We start from the raw sequence: 26,846 nt of genomic DNA on the forward strand, positions 1-26,846 counted from the left end.
CCGAGACAGGGTTTCTCTGTATATCCCTGGCTGTCCTGGAACTCCCTCTGTAGACCAGGCTGGCCTCGAACTCAGAAATCCACCTGCCTCTGCCTCCCGAGTGCTGGGATTAAAGGCGTGCGCCACCACGCCCGGCCTCTATTACAGATGTTTTGAGCCACCATGTGGTTGCTGGGATTTGAACTCGGGACCTTTGGAAGAGCAGTCTGTGTTCTTAACCGCTGAGCCATCTCTCCAGCCCCTATCAGCTTGTTTCTTTGTTCCCTGTACCAGCCATGACCTCTGTACCTGCCTTCAATAAGGATGCTGGGGGCTGGAGACTGAAGAGTTGTTAAGAGTATATATTATTTTTACAGAGGACCCAAGTACAGTTTCCTGAACCACATGGGATATAAGTGAAGCCCCAGGGGACTGGACTCTGTAGACACCCATACTCATTGCCAAACCCCCATATATACATAATTTTAAAAAAAGGATACTGAGTATGTAAACTGATGTCCTGGTGTTAGTATGGCAGGTACTTCAATGTCTAAGCCATTTCCTCAGCCCAGAAGCATGTTTTTGAGTAAAAGAGCCTATGCAGTTTTATCAGGGTTTAATAACTACAAGCTCACAGCTAATAACTGTTTTCCTTATATACTTTTGTAATTTATGAATTTGAAGCAAATCCATGTCATATTATGAATAAAAGTAGTGGTAAATATTAAAGTTGGGAAATACCTCTCCAAAAGCTCATGTGTTGAATTCTTCTGTTTGTCAGTGAAAAGGTTGCAATGGGATTAGATTATGAAAGAGATAGCTGAGTGTGATATTTGATGGTAAGGCTGAGTTAGAGAGGTTGAATTACTGGAGGAAAGCTGCTGTCTTACTTAGGTTTACTAATGCTGTGATGAAACACCATGACCAAAGTAACTTGGGGGAAGAAACACTTTATTTAGCTTATGCTTCCAAGTCACTGTTCATCATTGAACAAAGTCAGATCAGGAACTCAAGCAGAGCAGGAACCTGGAGGCAAGAACTGATGAAGAGGCCATGGAGAGCTGTTGACTGGCTTGCTCCTCATGACTTTCTCGGACCCCTTATAGAACCTAGAACCACCAGCCCTGGAATGGCCTCACCTACAGGGGACTGGGCCCTCTCCCAGCAATCAGTAATTAAGAAAATGCCTTATAGGCTTTCCCATAGCCAGATATTTTGCATTTTCTGATTTAGACATCTTCCTCTTAGATGACTTTAGCTTGTGTCAAGTTGCCATAAAAGTAGCCAGCACATTGCCTTGAAAGGTGTTCCTGTCCTCAGCCTCTTCCTCATGCTCTCTGTGTTTGCTGTCATGATGTCCATCCTACCATAGGACCAGAAAGAGGGTTAACTATGGACTAGAACCTCAGAAATTGTGAAGCACAATTCGCTTCAGTAGTAGTTTATATCAGTTTTAAAATTCGTGTTTTCTTAGTCAGGATATCTACATATTAGACCATAATGGCCAATAATGTATACCCCCTCCTGTTTCAGTTTTTTGAGTGGTAGTGTTATAGATACATGTTACCTTTATCTCAGTTATTGTGCCACAGTGATATAAAGCTGAGTAGCATATCTGTTAAAGATAATTTTAGAAAATACTTTATATAATTCCAAAATATTTATATATATATATATATATATATATATATATATATATATATATATATATATGTTTAGAGATTTGCCAGTAGGAATGTTATTGGAGAGGTTGCTTTAAATAGTGAATATGTGTATAGAATTCTTTAGTTAGTAAGAATGAGAAAGGTCAGAACAAACTATAAGCTGTTTGTTTGTTTGTTTGTTTTTTTTAAATCAAGGGAAGCTGTAGCAAGGGTAGAGTATTGACAGCCTTTATATATTTTAAGGTATCTTAAATAGTTCTGCCTGTTTAGGGAAGGAGGTAGAGGAGAATGATATAATTAACTCACAGGGGCATGGAATAAGAATAAAATAAGAGGGTACTCTGTTTTCTGAAGGCATATTGGAAGCTTGAATATTCAGACTGAAATTTGTAGTTGTATCAGTTTTCAAGGTTCTGATTCTTATAATATTACACACTAATTGTTAATGGATAATGTGGGTCTAGTATAGGCTTAGACCTTTACATGATAGGCAATATAGGATGATCAAGGCTAAAAAAGTTATTAAGGAAGTTAAACGGATCATATATTTGTAGACTTACTAAAAAATGATGTGAGAAAGTTATAGATAATAACTGAAGTTCATGTCTGTATATTTGCATATAGTATATATATTCACTTCACATGATAGACGTACTGCATAGTTGTAAGAATTGAGACAAATAGATTTGATGAATTTACCATTATATATATATGTCCTCATTAAACTTAGTAGTTGTGTTAAAGTATAGTTATATACATATGTATATATTGTATAAGCTCTATCAGCGAGATCATAGCTGTGAATTTTGTATTTCCTAGTACAGTCATTTTAGACATTCACTATTTCCATGAATTTTTATGCTTTCAAAGTTAGTGAGCTTAGTGCTGGGTTCTGCTAGAGAAAAATAGTTCAGACTTGATCAGAGGCATGATTGCCTCAGGCAGCTGGCAGATATGGAGCTACAGTGAGTCGAGTTGAAATTATGGTTGATTTGGGAAATTTATACATATAACTTTTATAACTTATATAACTTATAACTTTTTTAAACTTATATAACTTTTCTACACTGAGTTTCAAAACACATTGGCATATTTAATAGCATATACAGAACTATCATATCATTGCAGCTTCATACTGTTGGAGTAGCTTGTCTTTACTTAAGCAACACTGGGTGCATGTTGGTTCATTATGTCTTTTAGAACTGTGGGTGGAACCAATAAATTTGGTTTATTACTGGTCTATACAAATTTAAATTACCTAGTAAAATTGAAATAGTTCAATAAAATTGTTTCTAAACTGAGGAGTCATGCCAAGGAGATGAGGAGTCTCGCCAGGGAGATGACTTAGCAAGTAAAGCCCTTGCCATGCAAACCTGATGACTTGACTTCTATTTCTGCAATTTAGGGTGGAATGAGAGAACTGACTCCCCAAATTGTCCTTGACCTCCTCACTAGCACATGGCATGCTCACAAGTGTGTGAATAGCAGGCATTCTATGTAAAATAAAAGTAATTAAAACGAATAAAATCTCTAAAGTTTATCTAATAATTTCAAGTGTAGTAGGCCTGAGAAGTAGCCATGCTGTACTTTTGACATACGGCTTTGTTGCTCAAGTAAGCTATTACTTGCCTTCTATTTTAAATATTCTGCTTTGGCCATTAAACTTACATGTCCTTCAAGACTAAGCTCAAATGTCATTTCTTTGGAAAGTGAGACTGTCCTTTTAAAATATCTTATCACCCAGCATTGACATAATTTGCAACCTGAAATTGTTTCATTTATTACTTTTATTGTTTACTCTCATGAATGAGAAGAAATTTGTAAAACCAGGACTATTTTCTAATCTATTTACTATCTTGTTTTAGCACTAATTAAAAAATTACCTTTAGCACAAAGGTAACACACATCGCTCAACATTTCTTATGATTTTAAGTAAGTGCTATAGTTAGTAAAATAATTAAAAGGAAGTATTATTTCCTAACTCCCACCTCCAGTCTTCAGAGACATTTAGTGGTGATTTTGGAATTTTTAAAAACCACAGCAAAATACTTTTATTAAAGTGTAGGGAAACATTCTTGCAATTTTGATGGGCAAACCTGTTAGTTTTTATTTGCAAACATTTTTCATGTATGCAATATAGGGTGTTATAGTGTAAAAGAAGCTAGTATCTTGGGGTTTTATTTTTATTGCTAGACATCTAAAAGGCTGTTGATTTTTTTTTTTTTTTCTCATTGATCTTTAATTTAGAACAATCTACTTGATCTGGTGTGGAGAATTTTCTAACCTTTCCTCCTCCATTTTGATGTCTCAGTCTCTGTCTCTGTCTCAGCCTTTGTGCCCTGTGAAAACCCTACTTGATCTTTGTCATTGCTTTAGCTAGTCATAATCACTGAGAAAGAATCTCTCAACAGTCCTTTATTTCATTGAGTACTTTCCTTACACACACATGCATATATATGCTTATGGGGCATGCTGTTTTGATGCATATATTATCAAATCAGGATAATTAACAGATCCATCGCCTCAAGCATTTATAGTTTTATTATGGTGATAACATTGAAAATTATTCAAGATGTTTTAAAATGTTCTGTGCATTACCATTAACTATACTACCCTACCTTGCATGGTGTATGCATAACCACATTTTCTATATTGATATTTCTATTTATAGACAATTAGGTCAACCGAATTTCGATATCTTTTTGGCGTACTGACTTTTCTTTCTCTTGGATATATACTCAGTGGGATGACTAGACTGTGTAGTAGTTTGGTTATTCTGGTATGTGTGTTAAGGGTTTCCATTACTATACTAATTTACAGCTGCATCATTTTCTTTCTCCATATCCTTGCCAGCATGTATTCCTTTTATCTTTTTTTTTTGGTAGCTAGTATCATTAAAATAAGCTGTGGTTGTTTTGATTCACATTTCTTTCATGAGTAACAACACACTTAGTTATTTTACTCAGATGTTTAAGAAATTTTATTTATGATAATTATAACAGTGAATAAGAGAGAAAAAATTACCTGTCCATAGGAAGTTAACTATTTTATTATTAAGAAAAAAAGACATTTGTGAAAAAGGAAGATGCATTGCATAAATCCTTACAAAGATCTTAAAACAACTGCTGTTTTAACTGTCATTTTCTACCTTTAATCAGTTAAAAAAAAAATCCTTCCCTCCGTCCCTCCCTCCCTCCCTCCTTCCCTCCCTCCCTCCCTCCCTCCCTCCCTTTTTTGTTTTTCAAGACAGTGTTTCTCAGGTATCCTTGGCTCTCTTGGAATTTACTCTGTAGACCAGGCTGGTATAGAACTCAGAGATCACTTGCTTCTCTTTCCCAAGTGTTGGGACTAAAGGCGTGCACCACCACCACCACCACCACAACCCAACTCCTTTTTTTTTTTTTTTTTTCTGAGACAGGGTTTCCCTGTATAGCCCTGGCTGTCCTGGAACTCANTTTGTAGACCAGGCTGGCCTCGAACTCAGAAATCTGCCTGCCTCTGCCTCCTGAGTGCTGGGATTAAAGGCGTGTGCCACCACGCCCAGCTCCAACTCCTTTTTTAAAGAACAAAAAAATTATCCACATTAAATATACTGAAATTTCATTTATTTAATATGAGCTCTCTAACCTCTTTGCATTTATTAAGCACTGCTTCCTGAGTACATAATGATTGGTGAGTTTTGTACAGTTTCCTATGTCTTTACATGTTAACTAAAGTAAATTTTTAATTTGGGAGATAAAAACTAAAACTATTTGGTTTTAAATTGACTGTATCTAATTACCAAGCCAAAGGCATTGCAAGAAAAATCATATCTTTTTTTGTTTGTTTGTTTGTTTGTTTGGTTGGTTTTTGAGACAGGGTTTCTCTGTGTAGCCCTGGCTGTCCTGGAACTCACTCTGTAGACCAGGCTGGCCTCGAACTCAGAAGCCCACCTGCCTCTGCCTCCCGAGTGCTGGGATAAAAGGCATGCACCATCACACCTGGCGAAAACATCTTATCTTGATGATTCAGTCAGTCATGGGTCATCCAAAACCAGGATTTACAAATCAAATAAAATAACCTTTTATTTGTATTTACCCACTGAGCATCCCCACACCCTTTTTAATTCTTTCAGGATCCTCCCTGACTTTTATCAGTTTGTTTGATTATATCCACATTGTGTTCATTGACCTTTTTGGATGTTTAGATTTCTGTTTTTATTGACAGTGGAATTTTTCTTTGTCATAAAGTCTCCAATTTTCTTCGTTCTCAATGTCTTCTTGGAGATATTTGGAATGTTTGTCTCCTGTATGCAATGTCTGAGATTCTTTAAGGATTTTTTTTCTTTAAGTGAAAATGGGTCCTTCATTCTTTTTTAATTTTTTTTTGTTTTTGTTTTTGTTTTTTCGAGACAGGGTTTCTCTGTGTGTGTAGCCTTGGCTGTCCTGGAACTCACTCTGTAGACTAGGCTGGCCTCGAACTCAAATCCACCTGCCTCTGCCTCCCAAGTGCTGGGATTAAAGTTTTAATTATATCTTGCAATGGTTTTTGTTAAAATTGGGCATCTTAAATATTTAATTCTGTAAATTACCCCAGTCTCAGGGTTTTGATGTTGGATGTCCACTAAGGGTTATGCTCGTTATTTTTTTTTAAACAAAGATTATCTTTTTTATTGGTGGTCAGATGTTAATCCTGATTAATAATTAATATGACAGGTTTCACTGAAGATGTGAAATCAAGTGGAAAAAAGGTTTTGTTTATGAAAGGTTGGTTTATTAGCCAAAATATTCATTATTTCAGTATCTTGTGCACTTGAGGTTCTGTCTGCTTTTATCTTCACATTTTACTAGCACAAACTTTAGCAGGTATTGAGAGATTCCAGTTTATTCTTTTCTTTGACATCAAGCAGGTACCCAGTTCTGATTATGCATATGTATGTAGATAATAATTCTAGAATTTTTATATTCAGTTTTTATTTCTAAGCTTGCTTTTTTGGTTGCCTGCTGGTCATTTCATAGTCTAGGTCTCTTGGACTTTTTTCAATTGTCTTTCTGTCTAAGAAAATTTATTGATATGTAAGATAGAAATACAAACCAAACACTTGTTGACTTATAAAGAAATATATTATTTTTAATATATATATTTAATTTTAAGAAATGTATTAAATTTTAATATATACATTTAAATAGAAAACTAAATTTACGTACTGTGAAGGGTCTTTATTTGTACATGATAAATTAAATCTTAGGTGAAATTCTGATTGTGGGACCAAAGCATGCTTTATGATTTTAGAGTTAATGGACATTTTTATAATAATTAATGCTGAGCATTCATCTCACAGGAATACGTAGTACAGAGTAGCAGGATATTCAGGACCATTTAAATAAGCAGTTGGAAATTCTGCTTTAATTTAAAACCAAAATTGTAATAATGATTTTAAAAATAAAATTCAAATCAGCAATTCAAAAAGCAGTTTTTTAAAAAAAAAAATCAGACATCATTCAAGCTGATGGTACACTGATTTAATACTTAACCTTCGGAATAATAGTAGTAGAAGATTACATTTCTGTTTTCTTTAACTAAAACTTTTTTTTTGTAAGAATAGAAAATGCTGTATGTACAGTTAAAAACAATCTAGTTGATAACAGTTATAGTCTGGAGTCTGAGTCAAGGTGTTTCAGATGTGCATAACAAAATGTACATAATGTATGTTTACAACCCAGGCTAAATTAAAGTTGTTCAGCGTAATGTGGGCAAGTGCTGTCAGAAACACCTCAGATTTTTTGCATATTTGATTTTTAAGTTTTGGTCTTTGAATATTACTGCCAACTTTTCATAATCCTACATTTGGTTATGTGATGGGGTTATCAACCATAGTTTAAGAAGCTGGGTCATAGACTATCTCTAGTTCCATGAAGGTATTTCTGGTGCATCTAAAATTCTTACAATAGGTACCAGCTACCAATTTTGAGGCCAAGTTTCTTGTTTTTTTCCCTTATACCTGCAGCTTCACCAAGAAACGGTTCTGCTATTCCCATTGCCTTTCTATTTGGGAAATCAGGGTTGGTAGGCAGGGTAAGCAAAAGGCTGTGGGTGTTGTTTTGTTGTTTTAAATTCAGAAGTTTTTTTCTTTTGTTAGGTACTCGTTGTTGTGTTTTTTAGATTCAAGATTTCTGTAAGAGTTAGCTCTTTTTAGGGGAAGGGCAGATTTGATCAATTTTGCTAACTAACCAAATAATTACTTTTTAGGGAGACCTGATTTTCCTTCTGTCTCTGTCTCTCTCTCCCTCTCCCTCTCCCCCTCCCCCTTCCCCTCTCCATGGTCACCATTCTGCTACTTTGTGTTGTTACTTTCCTATTTTTTGTTGATTTAGTATATAAATCAGAGTTGACTTATTTTCTGTCAGCATTTAAAAATGTTTTATTGTCTTCATGTGTATATAGCTTCCATCAAGAAATCTGTTGTAATTTTTATCTCCCCATTTGATGTGTCATGTACATTAAGATCTCTCTATCTGCAGTTAGCTTTTTAAGCAAATTTTATACTTTGGAATATTATGCTTGGAAATTTTCTGGTTTTTACATTTCTTTTAAAGCTTTCAGCAGGGTAGTGGTGGCAAACAACTTTAATGCTAGCACTTGAGAGGCAGAGGCAGGTGGATCTCTGTTAGTTCAAGGCCAGCCTGGTCTATAGTGCATGTTCAAGGCCAGCCTGGTCCATAGTGCATGTTTCAGGTTTCTCAAAAACCAGAAAAAGGAAAAAAAATATTAGTTTTTACTTTTTCTTTTGTGTTATCTTTTAGGAGTCCCTTGGCCTTGTCTGGGACTTCACTCAGCTTTAGGTGTGGTTTCTGTTTGCTTTTCTATCATGGTTTCCTGTAGCCATGCTATCCTGTTTTTAGGGCTGTGTATTTTGTTATTTATTTTATTATTATTTTTTTAAATCAGACCTGTTTTCAGAGCAGTTTTAGATTTACAGTGAATTTGTGGAAAAAGTACAGGAATCTAATGTTTGGTACCTCACGCCTACATTTGTCACCTCAGAGTTGTATACTTACTTCAACTGTTGACCCTGTTGTATTGATACTTGCCATTACCATCTAAAGTCTGTTCTTCATTATGTGGATGTTATATGTCATAAAGATTTTGACAAATGTACAATGATATTTGTCTCGTATTTAAAAGTGTTTCACTGTGCTAATATCCCTCTTTACTTGGTGATTCCACCTGCACCCTAACTTCCAACAATCACTGATTGCCAAAGTTTTACCTTCTCAAGAGTGTTAGGTAATCAGAGTTAGGAACTATGCAGTCTTTTCAGATGGCTCCTTTTATTTAAAGGTTCTTCATTTTTAATTTTATGTCTTGTTAGGGCATTTTTTTTTTTTTACATAAAATAATTCTTGGATACCAAAGCTTTTTTACCTACTCACCATCTAAAGGACTTCTTGGTGCTCCCAAGTTTGATCAGTTATGAATAAAGTATAATAAATATCTTTCTCTAGGCTTCTTTGTAAATGTAGGATTTTAACTATTTTGGACAAATATCAAATAGTGTGATCATAAGTGTGATGGATTGATATTTCATGTTATATTTATTTTATTTAAAAATAATTTTTTTTAATTAACAGGTGTGATTTTGAGGTTGAATAACAAGTTTGAATTATACAGAACTTTCTGTACTGTGGAATAGCCTCTCCAGCAATGATCACTTCAGAGTTACCAGTGTTACAGTAAGTATTATACTTTTATTTATCTTATAGACAAATGAGTCAGTATTACAGGGTCAGATGAAATATATCAAATATGTTCTGCTATTGAGACAGTATATTTGAAATCTAAATATTAGGGTATGGGATTTCTCTGCCTTTGCTATTGGAATGTCAGCATGTTTTCTGATGCTAAAATCAGGTATTAATGTTTTTGTATCAGGGGTCAGTCATTTATAATACTGATTTGTTATAAATTGAATTACAGCTGTATTTATTTCCTGTAACTGTTTTTCCAGTTTCTTTGTTTTGTGCTATGTTAGTATCTGTATTATTTGGAAAGTCAAGATATCAGTCTTGCTATTGAAAATAAAACACTTGTTAAACTTTGTCTTATATTGATTGTCCTTTTAAAAATTCATTTACTGTTTTAATTTCTCCCACTAAGATTCCTTCTATTATTGAGGCATTCTGGTTTCTAGAAAAATCTCAGGCAATACCAGTTGTGTATGTGTGTGTGTGTGTGTGTGTGTGTGAGAGAGAGAGAGAGAGAGAGAGAGAGAGAGAGAGAGAGAGAGAGAGAGAGAGAGAGAGAGAGAGAGAGAGAAATATTGAGAGACAGATTGATTATTAGATTTGTTGGTTTGTTGGACAGGCTTTGAGTTGGACATTATTTTAGAATTTCTAGAAAATGTCAGTCATATAACAGCAGATAGTACTTCTTTTATAATTTGTATCAATCTGTAAATTGAGGATCCATGTATTTTGGTCTCATGTGATAATAATTTAGCTATGATAAAAGGATAGTCATTTAAGTAGTTATTTCTTTGATTATGTTCAGTTACAAATGTCTTTTCCAGGAGATAACCTTTGGTTGCTCTCTTAGCAGCTTTAAGACACTAAAGTTTTCCTTGTGCCTACTGTTTGATAGTTCAATAATATTTTGTTTTTATAAGGATTTTGAAATGTAGACAATAAAGTTTAAGTATTGTCTATATACTTGCTCCATTCCTCTTTACCCCTTATTTTAGGCATAAGACAGAGTTTGGAGATCCCTGTGTAGTATTTTCTTTGTTTACTTTGTTCTTAGGAACTCTTACTTTTTCATCCAACAGTCTGTTTATGCTTTATTTTAGATATATGTCTGGCAGAACTCCTCTGATTCTTTATAATTATGATAGGTGTTTCTCTCTGTTCTTAAATTTCCATTTTTTTTTTAAAGATTTTATTTAAGTACACTGTAGCTGTCTTCAGTCACTCCAGAAGAGGGAGTCAGATCTTGTTATGGATGGTTATGAGCCACCATGTGGTTGCTGGGATTTGAACTCTGGACCTTCAGAAGAGCAGTCGGGTGCTCTTACCCACTGAGCCATCTCACCAGCCCAAATTTCCATTTTTTTCCTAGCAACATATTTCAAATAATGTTCCTAATCACTTCCGAAAGTAATAAGCTTTTCTGTCATATTGTTGTATGCCCCATTTGTAGCATACTTACTCGATAATTAAACAGATCCCCACATAATTACTTATTTGAGTGATATTTGTACTTAAAAAGAATGTAGTGTTAATATTTAGTATTAAGTATTGTGGTTTGTAATAAAAAGTCACAAAATTGTAAATCTAACAACATAATGGTAATCTGAGAGCTGGATGAATGTGCTTTGGTTGAAAAAGGCAGCTGGAGAGGGTATTCTTGGTTAAGATTTAATAAACGTTTTAAAGAGTATACACTTGTCTAAAGTTTGTGCTTGTGTTATTATCTTACTTAATCTACTCATCGATCTATCTATGTACCCTGTTGTGCTAACTTTCTGTCATTGTGACAAAAATGTCTGAACCAGTCTACTTAGAAGAAGGATTTTTTTCCCCTCTCATTTCCAATTTCAGAGATTTTTCTTAGGATCAGTTGCCCTTGCTGCCTGTGTGATGTTCTGGCCTGTGGTAAGGTTGTTTATCATAGTAGGGGATATCATCAGGTAAAGCAACCTGCCTACTTTACAATGGCTGGGAAACAGAGAGCAAGGGAAAGTTGTAGCTCCAGAATCCCCTTCACTGATATGCATCTACTAGGTCTCATTTCTTATAGGACCCACCATCTTTATTAGTGCCATAGGCTATTGACCACACCTTTAAGATACAGGACTTTAGGAAACACTCAAATCATAAAATTCTTCCTCTGGCTCCTCATGCTCATTTCATAATGCGAAATGCATATTTCTTTTTGTTTCAATAGTCCATAGAGTCTGTTCTGTTTCAGCATTGATCTTGTTCAGATTAAAAATCTCCTATGTGATAGCAAAACAAAATCAGTTATAAGTCCAAATACTTATTTACCTACTTCCAAGATACAGTGTCACAAGAAAAATTCCTATTCACAATAGGGTAAATAGGAAAACAAAATGGAGAAATTAAACCAAAGTAGGACTAAAACCCAGCAGCAAAACATTAAATCCTGTAGCTCTGTTTGTAATTCTCAGCACATGGTAGTGTTAGGAACACCAAAGAGCTTGGTCAGTTGCTGCTTTTATGGCCACACTTGTGTTCTGATTTTGCTGGACCTTGAGCTTCCTCTATGTTCTTGGCATCTCTATGTTGTCTCCATTAGAGCTTCAGCCTCGCCTGCACAGCTTCTCTCAGCACCTTTCCAGTGGTTGCTGACAAGGATATGTACGGTCTCACCTTTCTTTTGAAATCCCCTGGAAGCCCCCATGATTGTTACATCCATGAAAATAGCTCACATTTGCTCTTTACCTCATATTTGCATACCAGCAAACCCAACATTATGTAAATGATGTAGGGTCGGCCACCACTGCAACTGCACTCAGCTTCCCAAGTGGCCCTGTAAGCTGTTTGAATATGGAGTTTTTGAGCAGCCTACTGGAGTTTCTTCAAAGAAGTATGTCTCTAGGTTCTCTTGTCAATCCTGTGTAGGTGTAATGGGTGAGGAGGTTTGATTCCTGACAGCCAGTAAGGCATCTCTTGCTGTTACATTGCAGTGCACATACTTTCTTTTAATGGTGATGCTAAGCACCCCAGCCACACTCATATTTTTCATGGATCCTCCACATTGTCCATATCTTTCCTGTTCTGTAATGTTTGGTTCTCAATTATTATTGTATGCTTGGCCAAAAGAAGCTGAAAATATCCATACTGCTTCCTTAGTGCTGTGCTGTCTTTATTTCCTCTGCCAGAAGCCTTTTTTTCCGGTTCAAACTTAAATTTTTTAGTTTTCAATAATAAGTGATTTAAAAAAGAGAATAAGAAAGACACAAAGACTATTTTTTTAGATTACCCATACTATATTCTTGGCTTACATACTATAATTACTGATGGATTTATTTGTAATTGGTCTTTTTTATTATTAAGCAGTGTCAAAATATTATGTTACTATATATTTATATTTTGTGAGTATCCTAGCTCTGGGCAAATACTGTATATCTGCAGACTCATGCCTTGCTGTCATTGGGTTTGTAGGTATTAATGAACTGCCATAAATATATAGTTACTGGTATTATGCAGGGAACGGTTATAGTATGAAAATTTTAACACACTTAATACTTTGACAGGTGAGGCAGTACTGGGAATTGAGCTTGGGCCTCAAACATGCTAGACAAGCACTCTACTACTTCACTGCACTCCCAGCCGTAACTTCTTTATTGCTAATTTTTTGAGAGTTATATGAAATTAGGCTTGTGAATATAGATAAATAATAGTTATAATAGACCCCCAAGTTACTTAAGAAATGTATTCTTCTTTTCTCCTAGCAGTGGGAAACAACTGAGGTTTCAGGGGTTGGTAAAGAGAACATAATAAGATATGTATAATTAATAAATAACTGTGAATGCAGTGTAGTAATTACAGGAGTAGAATGGTCAGCACTAGAAAGATGTGTTAGGAAGAATTTGTAGTATGTAAGCCTAATTTGCTAAATTGACTGGTGAAGATGACAATTTTATAAGATATAACATATTATATAATTAAAGCTGATGTCCTGTAATTTTGCAAATGTGAATGTGCTCCATTTATAGAGATTGAAAAGAAACTGTTCAAAATTTGAATTTGTGTATCATTGTCCCAGTATTTTTGCTGTATCTATATTTAATAGAACTTGGGATATGTAGTGTGACTAACTTATCTATGTGGATAGTTGATTCAGATACTTTTACAATAGTGCAATATTGCAGTTATCCTGGGTGGTCATTGATAAAAGAATATTCAAATAAATTCTGCATGCCTTATATTAACTTTATGGAACCCCATGTGTATATTGTATTAGTAGTTTGGAATATATTCAGCTACTTAAGACTTAAATTGAAACACAGATATGCATATATATATATATATATATATATATATATATATATATACACACACACACATTGGAATACATATATATTGTATATACACACATAGAAAATATTTTCATAGATATTTATTTTTTATTTTTTTATTTTTTTTATAAGGCATAGATGTTTAATATGTTCAATAGTTCAGTATTCCACACAAATGTTAATGAGCTGTTCCCTGCTGGGTATGGGACAATAGATATTTATTTTTAACATTTCTATAAATATGTATTATGAATGTTTTACCTCCATGCGTATATATGTAGCACATGTATACTTGGTGCTTGTGGGAGCCAGAAGGTAAATCCCTTGAAACTGGCTTTACAGAGAGTTGTTAGCTACCATGTAGGTGCTGGGAACTGAACTTGGGTCCTGTGTAAGAACCAAGGACTCATTCCTCTCTCTCCCCACTGTAGAAGGATATTAATCCAACTGTTACTAGTATGGTCCAGAGTGAGACAGAGGGCTGAGGTGAGGAAAATACAGCTTTTTCTTGTGTTCTTAAGTCTTTTCCCATTCTTTGTTATTAAAGACTTACTCTACATTGCTGATAAGTAAACATATATACAAAAAAGTATACAAGCTGTCAACAATATTTTGATTTTTAAAACTGGCTGCAGTTGACATTCATTAATCAATACTTACCTGCTGATTTCTTTTGTTATTAAAGTATATTATTCTAGCACAAATTAATTTCACTAATGGCTTGCTTAGTATTTGATGAAACTAGATTTCTCTTGTAGTTGTGTTGGAGTTCTCTAATGTCAAAAGCTTTGAGCTAGTTTGTCCAGTTGACATAAATACAAAACATTTGCATTTCAGTATCCTCCTATAGAAATACAAGAATTCAAGTTTTGTTTGAAATTTAACTGCCTCTATCATGTATTAGATCTGTGACCTTGGATCAGTTTATTAGATGATCTCATTTATAAAACTCAGATAGTAAAATGTTTTTTATTTTTTATGCGTATGTTTTCCTAAAACATCCTTACAGCAGTATATGCTAACCCACATGAGAATTTGTTTGTACTGTAAAGAAACAAAAGAACAGATGAAGAATTGGAATAAATAAGAATGACTAAACTACATCAAGGATGGGTAGAGAACTGCTAGTAGTTCAGATTTTTTTGAAGGTTACCTCTCTCCCACAAAATCCAAAAGGAAACAATTAAGATTAGTAGTAGAGAGGTGTCATAAGGCTCTAACTTTTCCAACAGTTATATGTAGCCAAAGGCTACTAGGAGAGATAGTTCATGAGACCCTGTCTCTTCCTGTAGGATTAATCGGCTGTTAATGTTTGCTGGGGTGGTAGTGGCTCACAAGGCCACTCACCTCTTTAAGGATGTATATACAGTTAACCTTTGCTGGGGAGATTTTTGTTTTGTCCTACATGGTGTAAGTGCCTCTATAAACTGTTCATACTGCTCTAAGTAATCCTGATTAAATTCACTGTTTTACCTGGAAAAAAAATAAAATTGTTTTGTGAACATAGCAGTTATAGATGGATAGAGATGGAAAATAGCTGGATATAGATCCAGAAACAAGTAAAGTCTAGTTGGATTTAATTTTAGTTTTGAATTTGAGGTGACTTTTAAAGATACCTTTCATTCATTCAAGTTAATACTCTTGAATTAAAGATCTGGAATGCAGGCAAATATTCTGTTAAGGCATTAAAATTACTTATATAGAAGCTGTGTAATATCTCCAAAGGAATGCAGTGTAGTACAATAAAAATAGCAGGACAGAAAGTAAGAATTGAACTTTAAGGAAGAGTTCAAAACAAAAAGGATATCAACACTAAAAAGAGTATTAATGAAGCACATTGAGAAATTTGTGTGTTGGACTTACTAGTCCGTATGCATCCTTTCTTTTATTTCAGTTTTATGAAGATTTTAGCGCTGTTGATTAGTCAGAATCAGAGCTGGACTATTTATGAATTTTGTAAGCCAATTTTGTACAATATAGCTATTATAAAAAGTTTAATTGTGTGAAGTTAAAATGAAGTAAATCAGTCTCTAGGATGATGGCTTAGAGGTTAAATACAAATATTTACAGGCAAGAGTACTGTGGAATGAACACATGCTTGTACACCACACATGTACATACTGTGAAATAAAAAGAAATCGCTTTAATATAAAATATCCAAAATTCACCATTTCACAATTACAAGGTTATTTATTGTTACTTGAGGTTATTTTTACCTCAGACATGTGGTATAAGTTGATTTTCTTCTTTGCTTTATTTCTAATTAAGTTTTAATCATATGCTGTTTATCACTTTCTAGTGTTGGCATGTTGATAGTTTGAAATTGGTTACCGGGAGAATATTTATATCAAAACCCCCCAGCAAATTCTACATGTATTGATTTGTTAGTTGTATATTTAACAAAATGATAAGTTGTTACTAATGTGGAAGTTATGGTAAAGGTGCATAAGATAGTTATGGTAACTTTCAAAGTTGGAAATACTATTTCAGTATTGAGAGCTGTTATGTGATTCATCACAGAAGTCACTGTATCGACTGCCAAATGTCGTTCCAACAGGTGTCTCTTTCATTGCACTTATCCTAGTCATTCAAAAGATCACTAATAAGAGTTTGTCAAAAATAGTCATACAAAAAGGCATCTAGTTGGCTGAGTGGAATTTACAATCAAGAGGATTTTAGTTTTTATTATTGAACATCATTTGTGTACTATTGATCTTTCACATGCTGTTCTTTTAAAGAAGCACATGTTAGACATTTACTAGCATATACTGATAGACTTATACGAGTTTATAAATTTCCCTTCAAGCCATTTTTCTTTCTTACAGAATTAGTCTTTCAGTCATACTTTATATTTTATAGAGTTAATAGGTGCCATTTCCACATTAAGTTTATTCCTTTTTATTTGGGGGATAAATTTTATTAGTGTTATGTGACATTGGATAGGGAGTGTATGCATTTTAGTTTATTGAAATTTCTGAAAATAGAAATGTTAAAAGTGTTGTTTGTCAGTAATCTTAGGCAAGGGAAGTAGTAGAACAGAACTGCATTATATTTATTTGTTAATTTGTTCACTACAATAATCTGGCATTTTCTAGGGATTCAACTAATGAAACTACTGCCCACTCTGATGCTGGCAGCGAACTTGAAGAAACAGAGGTCAAAGGAAAAAGAAAAAGGGGTCGTCCTGGCCGGCCTCCAGTATGTATTATATTTTGTCTTTATGCTTCAATGCTTTCCCATAAATAAGCTTGAAATGAGTTGTTTGTCAGTTCTAGTATTAATGCTGTTAATATTTTATGCTTTTTATTCCAGTAACAGAAGAGATTCTTGGGAACTTTGCTTTGGCTTAGCGGTTTCAGAGAAGGGAATTTGTAGCATTGTACACTGTCTGTACTTGAAAGCACAGAGGGAATGTTGAATGAATTGCAGTTAATACATACTGCTCTTTGCCCTCAACATTTTTTTCCTTCTGGTAGCTCTTTAATGTGCATTTTGATAGTAATATTTTAAAGATCGAGGCAAGTTTTAATATATAGGCTTAATGATTCATGAGTTGAAAATTTAGAAGAGTGCAAGGTTTCACTACTTTGGGAGGTATCTTTACAGAGTCTATGCACTTCAGTTAGCATTCAAGTATAATAAACTTTGAGAGATAGTACAAAAATATTATGTTACTATTACATTTTTATTCATCTGTGATCTGATTTGCTATTGTAGCAAGTTCCCCCCCCCGAAAGTTCTTACAAAAAAAAAAATCTTAGCTTTCTTTACAGAAGATACACTAGCATAAACCTTTCTGTATTTTCATTTTGAGCTTCAAAAGATATATCAATATGGCTGGNTTTGATTTATCTCTCCACCTTTTTTCTCTTCCTGTGCCATTTTAAAAGATAAATGTAGACATTTCTTCTGTAACTGTTTCAGTTTATGTGTTTTTGAATTTGAATAAGCTATTGTCTGTTCAGCTCACAATCAGCATTGGAAGCTTTTTTTTGTCATCAAAAGGTGTGAGTGTTTCTCTCCACCAAAAACCAAGCTGTCACTTTCTAGCATTAATTACCAGCTAGGTGTTCTGCACACTGCTTCACCTTTGGCATAGTATCTGATGTCAGTGTTGAGGTTTCAGTCTCCAATATTTCCCATCCTCCTCCCTAATTTCATTTGCAAGTCCTTTCTGTTTTCCCTGTGCCTTTAATCAACTGTCTATATAAGATTCTCCCAATCTGCCCCTTGGATTTGATAGATTTATTTGATCAGTTCAAAGAATTTAGGTAGACTCCTTTCACATAATTTAGGGACATTGTTTTAATGGTTTATTATAATTATCACAACTGAACATATACATAGGACAAAGTATGGGAGAAGGGTTAAAGACCTTCATGTGCCAATTAATTTGTTTCATTTTCAGGAACTTCATCATAGTTAGCTACCTAGAATTTGAGTCCTTCTTTTGGCATGTTTTGGAAACTTCATTAGATATATGGTACTTTTAGATTGGATAGGGGAAACTCATTAAGACTTGTTTGTGTTAGCATTCTTCTTGTTCTTACTTGTATGTCATTCTGCTCTGCAGACTATGGACAGACCCTTCTTTGTTAAGAGGAGGATCTTAGGAGTTTCTTTTGGACAACATGTGGTAATAGAAGTTTTAATTTATCTTTTTTTACTAGGTCCAAGACAGGAAGGTGAGGAAACAGGGTTTTATGACCAAACTTAGCAACCAACTTATTAGCCTGGAATAAACGAAAACAAAAATATAAAGTATCACAATTGTAAAAGCAAAGAAGTAAGGGACATCCCTTAGTCACTAACATCATACTCTTAAAGCAGATAAAATCTACCTCTTATAATTTAAGGTTATAGTCTTTGTCTTAGTATTCTATTGCTAAGAAGAGAGACCAAGGCAGCTCGTCCATAAGAAAGCATTTAATTGAGGCTTGCTTACAGTTTCAGAGGCTCAGTTCCTTATCTTCATGGTAGGGAGTGTGGTCGCACATATGAGACATGGTGCTGGAGAAGTAGCTATGAGTTCTACATTTAGATCTTCAGGCAGCAGGAGAAGAGACACGCTGGGAATGGCTTGGACTTTTAAAATCTCAAACCCTTCACCAGTGATATAATTTTTCCAATAAGACAACACCTTCTAATTCCTCTCTGGTGTCACTCCATGATAGCTCAGTATTCAAATATATGAGCCTGTGAAGGCTGTTCTTATTCAAATAGCTACAGTGTTTGGCCACTTATTGTGTATATAGGAAGATTGGTGGATTTAAAAAAAAAAAAACGATTAATTTATTTTATGTGTGTGGATACATAACTCTAGCTGTCCTCAGACACACTAGAAGGGGGCATTGTAACCTATTATGGAGGGTTGTTGGGAATTGAACTAAGGAACTCTGGAAGAGTAGTTAGTGCTCTTAACTGCTGAACCATCTCTCCAGGCCTGATGGATAGATCTTTTGTAGTGAGTTATTCAATATGATTTTTCAAAATGTGGTTGTTATTTCCCTTTTGCTAGAAATTTTAGGGCCACCCTTCAAATAAAACATGGGAGAAGTCTACTTCCATTTGACTATGTACTTGCTACTTGTATACTTTTTTTTCCGTATGGCCTTTATTTAAAGAGCAAAAACTGGAGAAAGATGTGATTTGTCCTCTTTAAAATACTTACTTATTTGAAGAAGTATTTGTTCATATAGCTTTCCTTACAGAAACATTTTGGGAAGAGTGAAGGAAACTTGTAATTAGTTTGAGATCTTTTTCATTTCTCATGTGACCATGTGATTGTGCTGAGAGTATAAGCAGGTTACGTTGATTTTCTGGGACTCTTGGAAATTTGTTTTCCAATTTAAAGATTTCAGATTAAAGACTGCTTATATTATTTCCTTTCAAGATAATTAATCACATCTTGAGCAGGTTGTAGTAATATTTTAATTTTGGTATGTATACAACTAAGCCTCAGTGTGCCGTTCTTGGTTTAAAGTTTTGTATATCTAAATGATTACCTCTTTTTGTTGTGCCAAATATGACTAGAGTTTTGGTGGAAATCTGTGGTCATCAGAATGATCATATTTGAGTCATGTCAAAGAAAACCCTATTTTCAAGAATAAGACTTTTCTTATAAACCATCTCTGTTTTGAGTGGTCTCAAATTTTGGTTGGTACACAATTTTAACTACTTTACTCATTACATTTTCCATTATTTCTGTTATTTTTTGTAATTTACATTTGTGTGTGTGTGTGTGTACACATATGATCATTTATGTATATGTACAAACATGCCTATCAAGGTCAGAGGTCAGATTGCAGGAGTCTGTTCTCTTCCTCTATTGAGTGGATTCTAGGAAAGATATTTAGAGGTTAAGCTTAACATCAAGTTCCTTTACCTACTGATACTGTAAATGTTAATTGGCATATAATAGTTTTGTATATTTATGTGATACTTTATGTATGTGAATGTGATTTGTGTACATATGTGAATGAACATGTTTATTTGTATGTTGGTACTTGTTTCTGCTTGTGTTTTTGTGTGGGACATCTGTGCACAAAATTTATATGTGAGTCTTCTTTATTGCTTTCCACCATATTCATTGAGGTAGAGTTTTTCAGTTGAATCTATAGCTTGTATGGATATCCTAGACTAACTTGTTCCCTTGGTTTTCTCAGGTTCGAATTAGAGGCAGGCCATCTTGCTCACCCAGCATTAGACCTGGGTTTTGAGAATCCAGTGCTGATCTTCAGACCTACCTGTCATGAAGATTTTTACTGAGCCCTAAAGTATTTTTGAGACATATATACAATAAAAAATGACCAATTTAGACTATTAGTGTATCCATCATATTAGACATAACAATTTATGGTAAACATGTTCAAAATTGTATTGTAATTATTTTAAATTATAAATGTATTGTTAATGATAGTCATCCTACTATGTTATAGAATACTAGACTTGAATCCTTCTAATTGTAATTTACTACTTAATCAAATTCTGTATTATATCCCTCCACATGTCCTTCCCAGACCATGTTAACTGTTGTTCCTCTCTCATTCTGAGGTTTTGTTTAAGCTTCTGTGGATATTTAGTAGGTGTTTCTTTCTTTGTGCTTGATTTTCTTTCACTGGATAGAGTAGTCTTTTAGGTTGGCTCTAATTATCAAAAATCCCAGGCTTCTGTCCTTCTTTATGTATTCACATCACATTTCCTTGTCAGTAGACTGCTAAGTTGATTGTGTAGATTGGCCTATTACAGGAAATTCTGCAATGAGTGTAGGAATATTGTTAGATGTGTTTTGAATATAATTTCTTTTTTAATATACATATCTAGTAATGAGATTGCTGGGATATAGGCATTTCCAGTTTAATTTTGTAAGAGATCTCTCTACTGTCTCCGTAATTATCGTTCTAATTTTCACTCTTTCAATAGTATATGAGAATTACCCAGTTGTTTTATCTTCATTTGCGTTGGTCATTTTTTCATCTTGTTAGTAATAGACATCATTGTAGTGAGATGGTATCTTTTAATGGTTCTGATTGGCATTTCCCCATTGATCAGTCAGTCATAGTAAGTATATTTTCATTTACCTATTGTTTGTCTATTGAAATCCTCTTTTAAAAATTTATTTCTGCTTATTTTTAATTTGGATCATTTGAATTCTTTATATAATTTATATATTAGTCTTACAGTTAATTAGAAAATGGTTTTCCCCATTTGATGAGATCTTTTTGTTTTGTATTGCTTCCTTTTGCTGTGTAGAGGCATTTTAGTTTGACATGATCCCATTGTTCTCTTGTACTTTTGTTACATGTGGTTTGAGATCTTTCCCAAAAAGTCTTTCTTATTGTTGTAAGTATATATATATATATATATATATATATATATATATATAAATTTTTTTTTTCCTGCCAGGTTAATGGTTTAGGTTGTACATTTAAATTTGTTACATTGTTTTTATAACTGGTTAGAGATTGTTTCATCTTTCTACATATACATCCAGGTGTTGACTCTCTTTTCTCTGATGTATATTCCTGGAGAATATAATTTTAAAGTAACTAAACAGATTATTTCTGGATTCTTGATTTGTTTCATTCTGTATTACTTTTGGGGGGCCCTTAATGTGCTCTTTTATTACATAGCTTTATAGTGTCTTGAAGTTAGGTATTTTGATGCTTCTACTTTGTTCTTTTCTTTTTCATTATTGCATTGGCTATTCAGAGTCTTTTCTGGTATCATTCCATTTTTAGAATTACAATATTTCTTTGAAAAATACTGGTATTTTGATAAGTATTTTGTTGATTGAAGCATTGGAAAGAGTTCTACAGTATTATTTGTTTTAGTTTTTGAATGTGGGATATATTTCCACTATTTTGTATTCCCTTTATCTTGATTTATCATCATTTTGTAATTTTCATTATCAAGTTTAAAACATTTCTTTGGTTTAAGTGTATTTTTTAGATATTATTTTTCATTTTTTCTTTTCATTTTTATTAGTTCTTTGAGAATTTCATTTGGTATATTTTGGTCATATTCACCTTTCTCCCAAATCCTTCCAGAACCTTCGCTAATTCTCTACTCACCGAACTTTGTGTTTTAAAAAAATCCAGAACAAAGCTAGGTGTTGGTGACATGTGCCTTTAATTCCAGTACTCAGCAGGCAGAGGTAGATGGATCTCTGAGTTTGAAGCCAGCCTGGTCACACAGAGAGATCCAGCATAGCCAAGGCTGTACAGAGAAACACTGTTTTGGGGTGTTGGAGAGGGAGGGAAACAAAAACAAAAACCCAAAACCCAGTATAAATAGTTTATGCTGCTTGAATACTTTTGGATGATAGTCTTAATTATATGGTGGCATGTCTACCCGAGAATGCATCCTACATGAAAACTATCTCCCTCATTGCAACTGTCCACTACAGGTAGCTCTTAACCAGGGGCTGAGCTTCATGCCCACTTCCATTTTCCATGCTAGGTGAGTAGGTAGACTGACTGACTGACTGACTGACTGACTGACTGACTGATTGATTGATTGATTGAGTGATTCATTTGGGCTAAATCCTGCTCAGGTTTTATTCATGCTGTCTCAAATGGTATTAATTCATATATATAACTTCCCTGCTATGTCTAGAAAAACACTGTTTCCTGTGGTCATTCACCACATATGGATTTTATAATCTTTTGCTCTGTACTCAGCCATGGTCTTCCAGTCCTTTGTAGTGGGGCTGGAGCACTCTGTAGTCTCTGTTTCTTTGCACCTTGATCAGTTGTGGTTCTCTGTGTTAATTGCCATCTGCTGAATTAAAGAAAGCTTCTCTGATGAGGGTTTGCACTAATATGTGGGGATGATATCACATGATTAGAGCTCAGTTTAATACTGTGTCTATTTATCAGCTTATTAATTAGTAGTAGGTTCTTCCCTAGAGAGCCCCAATAATGATACCAGCTACAGATTTTTTTAACTGGTGGAGCTATGTGTGTGTCATTATTGCATCAGCGGACATGTCTTTCTAGTCTGGGTCTTGTTTTTTTTTTCTTTTAGCTAAGGTTCACATGAGTAAGATTGATGATTGTTTTTCCTCTCCTCTAGTAGTGAATATAGCACATTCCAGAACTGTAGAAGCTAGTCAGTAGGGATGAAACTATGGGTCAATACCAGCTTGATTTCTCCTTGTTCTAGGACTTAAGCATATTCTGTCTTCAGAATAACATCCTATGGTCAAGTTCTGATCCGTGATCAAAAACATTGACACTGGCCTGTAATGTTTGGGGGTCTGTGGGGTTGGTGTACTCGCCAACTTCTCCAAAACAAACAAACCATTCCTGACACTGTTCTTTTTTATTTGCTATCCTGTGGTGCCTAGTATGGGCACTTTTGCCACATTTTGGATAATTCCATTGAAACTCTTTATATGTATCCCTTTATATATTCTAAGAATCTTTTCCAGTAGGGAGTTTTCATATGAAAATTTCAATAAGTCTTTAGTTTCAGTTCTCCCTCCTGCCTTCCATCATCTTCCTCTCTTCTATCCCCTCTACACTATACACCCTTTCTCTATTATTCTCTGCTTTAACACATTGCACCACTTTGTTCCATCTGTCCTGCCTTGAACATACCCACTCCCTGTTGCTTCTGATTTCCTGACCTCTATGACTATTCCAGATGTAGCACATATTATTTAAAGATTCAAGGCAAATGAGAAAAAAAAATCACAACATTTATCTTTCTGAGTTAGGATCACTGTACTTAAAATGATTATTTCCAGCTCTATCTTTAATTTCAATTTTCTTAATGGCTGAATAATATTCCACTGTGTAAATGTACCTTTTCATTGTCCAATCATCAGTTTATAGCTGTTTCTATTTCCACTTAGTGTGAATAGAGCAGCAATAAACATGGATGATAAGATATTTTTATAGTAGGATATAGAGTTTTTTGGTTAGATGCCTAACAGCAGTATAGATGGATCATATTATAGATCTATTTATAACTTTGCATGGAACCTTCATACTAATTTTTATAGGCTGTACCAATTTGCATTACAGCCATCAATAATTAAGTGCTCACCTTTCCCCAGATCCTTGCCAGCATTTGATTTTTGGTTCTAAGTCATTCTCATTTGTATAAAGAAAACAAAACCTCAAGATAAATTTAACTTGCACTTTTACTTGATACATAGGGATATTGAATGTCTTAGGGTTTTCTTTTTTCTTTATCACATTCTCATTCTCTCTCTCTCTCTCTCTCTCTCTCTCTCTCTCTCTCTCTCTCTCTCTCTCTTCCAAATGTTGTCCTCCCCGGAGTTCTTCACTCACTTCCCCTTTTCCTTTGCTTTTGAGAGTATGCTTCTTCTGACTCCTTCCCCCACCTTACCCCCACCAGCATCCTCCTTCACCATGGCAACACCTTTCTACAGGATTAAGGGCACCCTCTCCCACTGAGATCAGACAAGGCAGTCTTCTGCTACATATGTGCTATGGCCACTGACTAGCTCATGCATACTCTTTAGTTGTGGCTAGTCTCCAGGAACTCTAAGGGTTCCAGGTTAGTTGATATTCATGCTCTTCCTATGGGGTTGCAATCCCCTTCAGCTCCTTCAGTTCTTTCTATAGCTCTTCCAGAGGGGTCCCCAACCTCAGTTCAATGTTGGGCTGTAAGTATCTGCCTCTGTCTTAGTCAGCTTCTGGTAGAGCCTCTCAGAGGACAACATGACCTCAGTAATAGTGTTAGAGTTTGTTGTCAGCTCATGGGATGGATTCCAGGTTGGGCCAGTCACTTGATGGCCTTTCTTTCAGTCTCTGCTCCATTTTTGTCCCTGCATTTCCCTTACCCAGGAACAATTCTGGGTCAAAAAAATTGAAGATGAGTGGGTGGCCCTATGCATGTACTGGAGGCTATGTCTAGCTACTGGAGGTGGTCTCCCCACTGTTGGGCATTTCAGCTAAGGTCATCCCCATTGAGTCCTGGGAGTTTTTCACATCCTAGGTCTCTGGGACTTTCTAGAGGGTCCCCTGCCCCCTACCCTACACTGCTGCATATTTCCATTCATTCTCCTGGTGTTCTGGGCTTCTTTTGTCTCCTCCCATACCTGACCCTGTCCCCTTTTTCCCTGTGCCTCCCTTCTTCCATATACTTCCCTCCCTCTTCCTGCTGCTTGTGATTATTTTGGTCCCCCTTCTAAGTGGGATTGAAGTATCCATACTTGAGCTTTCCTTCTTGTTAAGCTTCCTACGGTCTGTGAGTTGTATCACAGCTATTCTGTACTTTTTGTGTAATATTCATTAATCAGTGAGTACATACCGTGCATGTCCATTTGGATCTGGGCTACCTTACTCAGGATGATATTTTCTAGTTCCATCCATTTGCCTGCAAAATTCATGATGTCACCCTTTTTAATAGCTCAAAATGATATTTTCTAGTTCTGTCCATTTTCCTGCAAAATTCATGGTGTCTTCTTTTTTAATATCTGAATCATTCCATCGTGTAAATGAACCACATTTTCTGTATCCATTCTTCGGTTGAGCGATATCTGGGTTGTTTCCAGATTCTGGCTATTACAAATAAGGCTGCTATGAACATATTGGAGCATGTGCCCTTGTTATATGTTGGAGCATCTTTTTGGTATATGCCCAGGAATGGTATAGCTGGTTCTTCAGGTATAACCATTTCCAGTTTTCTGAGGAACTGCCAGATTGATTTCTAGAGTGGCTATACCAGTTTGCAATTCCACCTGCAATGGAGGAGTGTTCCTCTTTTCTTGCCAACATGTTCTGTCACTTGACTTTTTGATCTTAGCCATTCTGATTGGTGCAAGGTGGAGTCTCAGGGTTGTTTTGATTTGCATTTCCCTGATGACTAAAGGAGCTGAACATTTCTTTAAGTGCTTCTCTGCCACTTGAGATTCCTCTGTTGAGAATTCTCTATTTAGCTCTCTAACCCATTTTGAAATTGGTGGGTTTTGTTTTTTTTTTTAGACTAACTTCTTGAGTTTTTTGAATATTTTGGTTATTAGCTCTCTTATGGATGTAGGGTTAGTGGAGATGTTTTCCCAATCTATAAGTTTCCAGTTTGTCTTATTGAAAGTGACCTTTGCCTTACAGAAGCTTTTTAGTGTTTTGAGGCTCTGTTTATAAATTGTTGACTTTAGAGCCTGAGCCATTGGTTCAGGAAGTTTTCCCCTGTGCCCATGCCTTTGTTTTCCACTTTCTTTCTATTAGATTCAGTGTATCTGGTTTTATGTCTCAGTCCTTGATGCACTTGCACGTGAGCTTTGTACAAGGTGATAAATATGGATCAGTTTGCATTCTTGTACATGCAGACTGCAGGTTAAACAGGCACCATTTGTTAAAGGGCTTTCGTTTTTCCAGTGTATGGTTTTGGCTTCTTTGTCAAAGATCAAGTGTCCATATCTGTGTGGGTTTATTTCTGTGTCTTTAATTCTATTCCATTGATCAACCTGTCTGTCTTTGTACCAATACCATTCCGTTTTTTATCACTATTACTCTTTAGTAAAGCTTGAGGTCAGGGATGGTGATTCTCCCAGCCATTATTTTATTGTTGAGAATTGTTTTCGCTATCCTAGAATTTTTGTTTTTCCATATGAAGTTGAGAATTGCTCTTTCCTTGTTTGAAGAATTGTCTTGAAATTTTGATGGGAATTGCATTGAATCTGTAGATTGCTTTTGGTAAGATGGCCA

The 26,846-nt window shown here is 34.9% G+C and overlaps 1 protein-coding gene across 7 annotated transcripts in view; it reads left to right on the plus strand.

Moving 5' to 3' along the window:
- Stag1 (stromal antigen 1) overlaps window positions 1-26,846 on the plus strand; it is a 305,967-nt gene that overhangs the window by 52,015 nt on the left and 227,106 nt on the right. For 6 of the 7 annotated variants that reach the window (XM_021207927.1, XM_029543705.1, XM_029543700.1 and 3 more), the window contains 2 exons: window positions 9,254-9,355; window positions 16,758-16,860. In XM_021207927.1, the coding sequence (XP_021063586.1) occupies window positions 9,327-9,355; window positions 16,758-16,860 (132 nt within the window). In that variant the 5' untranslated portion in view covers window positions 9,254-9,326. Of the gene's footprint in view, window positions 1-7,674; window positions 7,698-9,253; window positions 9,356-16,757; window positions 16,861-26,846 lie in introns of those variants that run through there. The other variant, XM_029543703.1, reaches the window with a different exon arrangement.

The sequence above is a fragment of the Mus pahari genome, chromosome 10, assembly GCF_900095145.1.
Source record: "Mus pahari chromosome 10, PAHARI_EIJ_v1.1, whole genome shotgun sequence".
Lineage (NCBI taxonomy): Eukaryota > Metazoa > Chordata > Mammalia > Rodentia > Muridae > Mus > Mus pahari.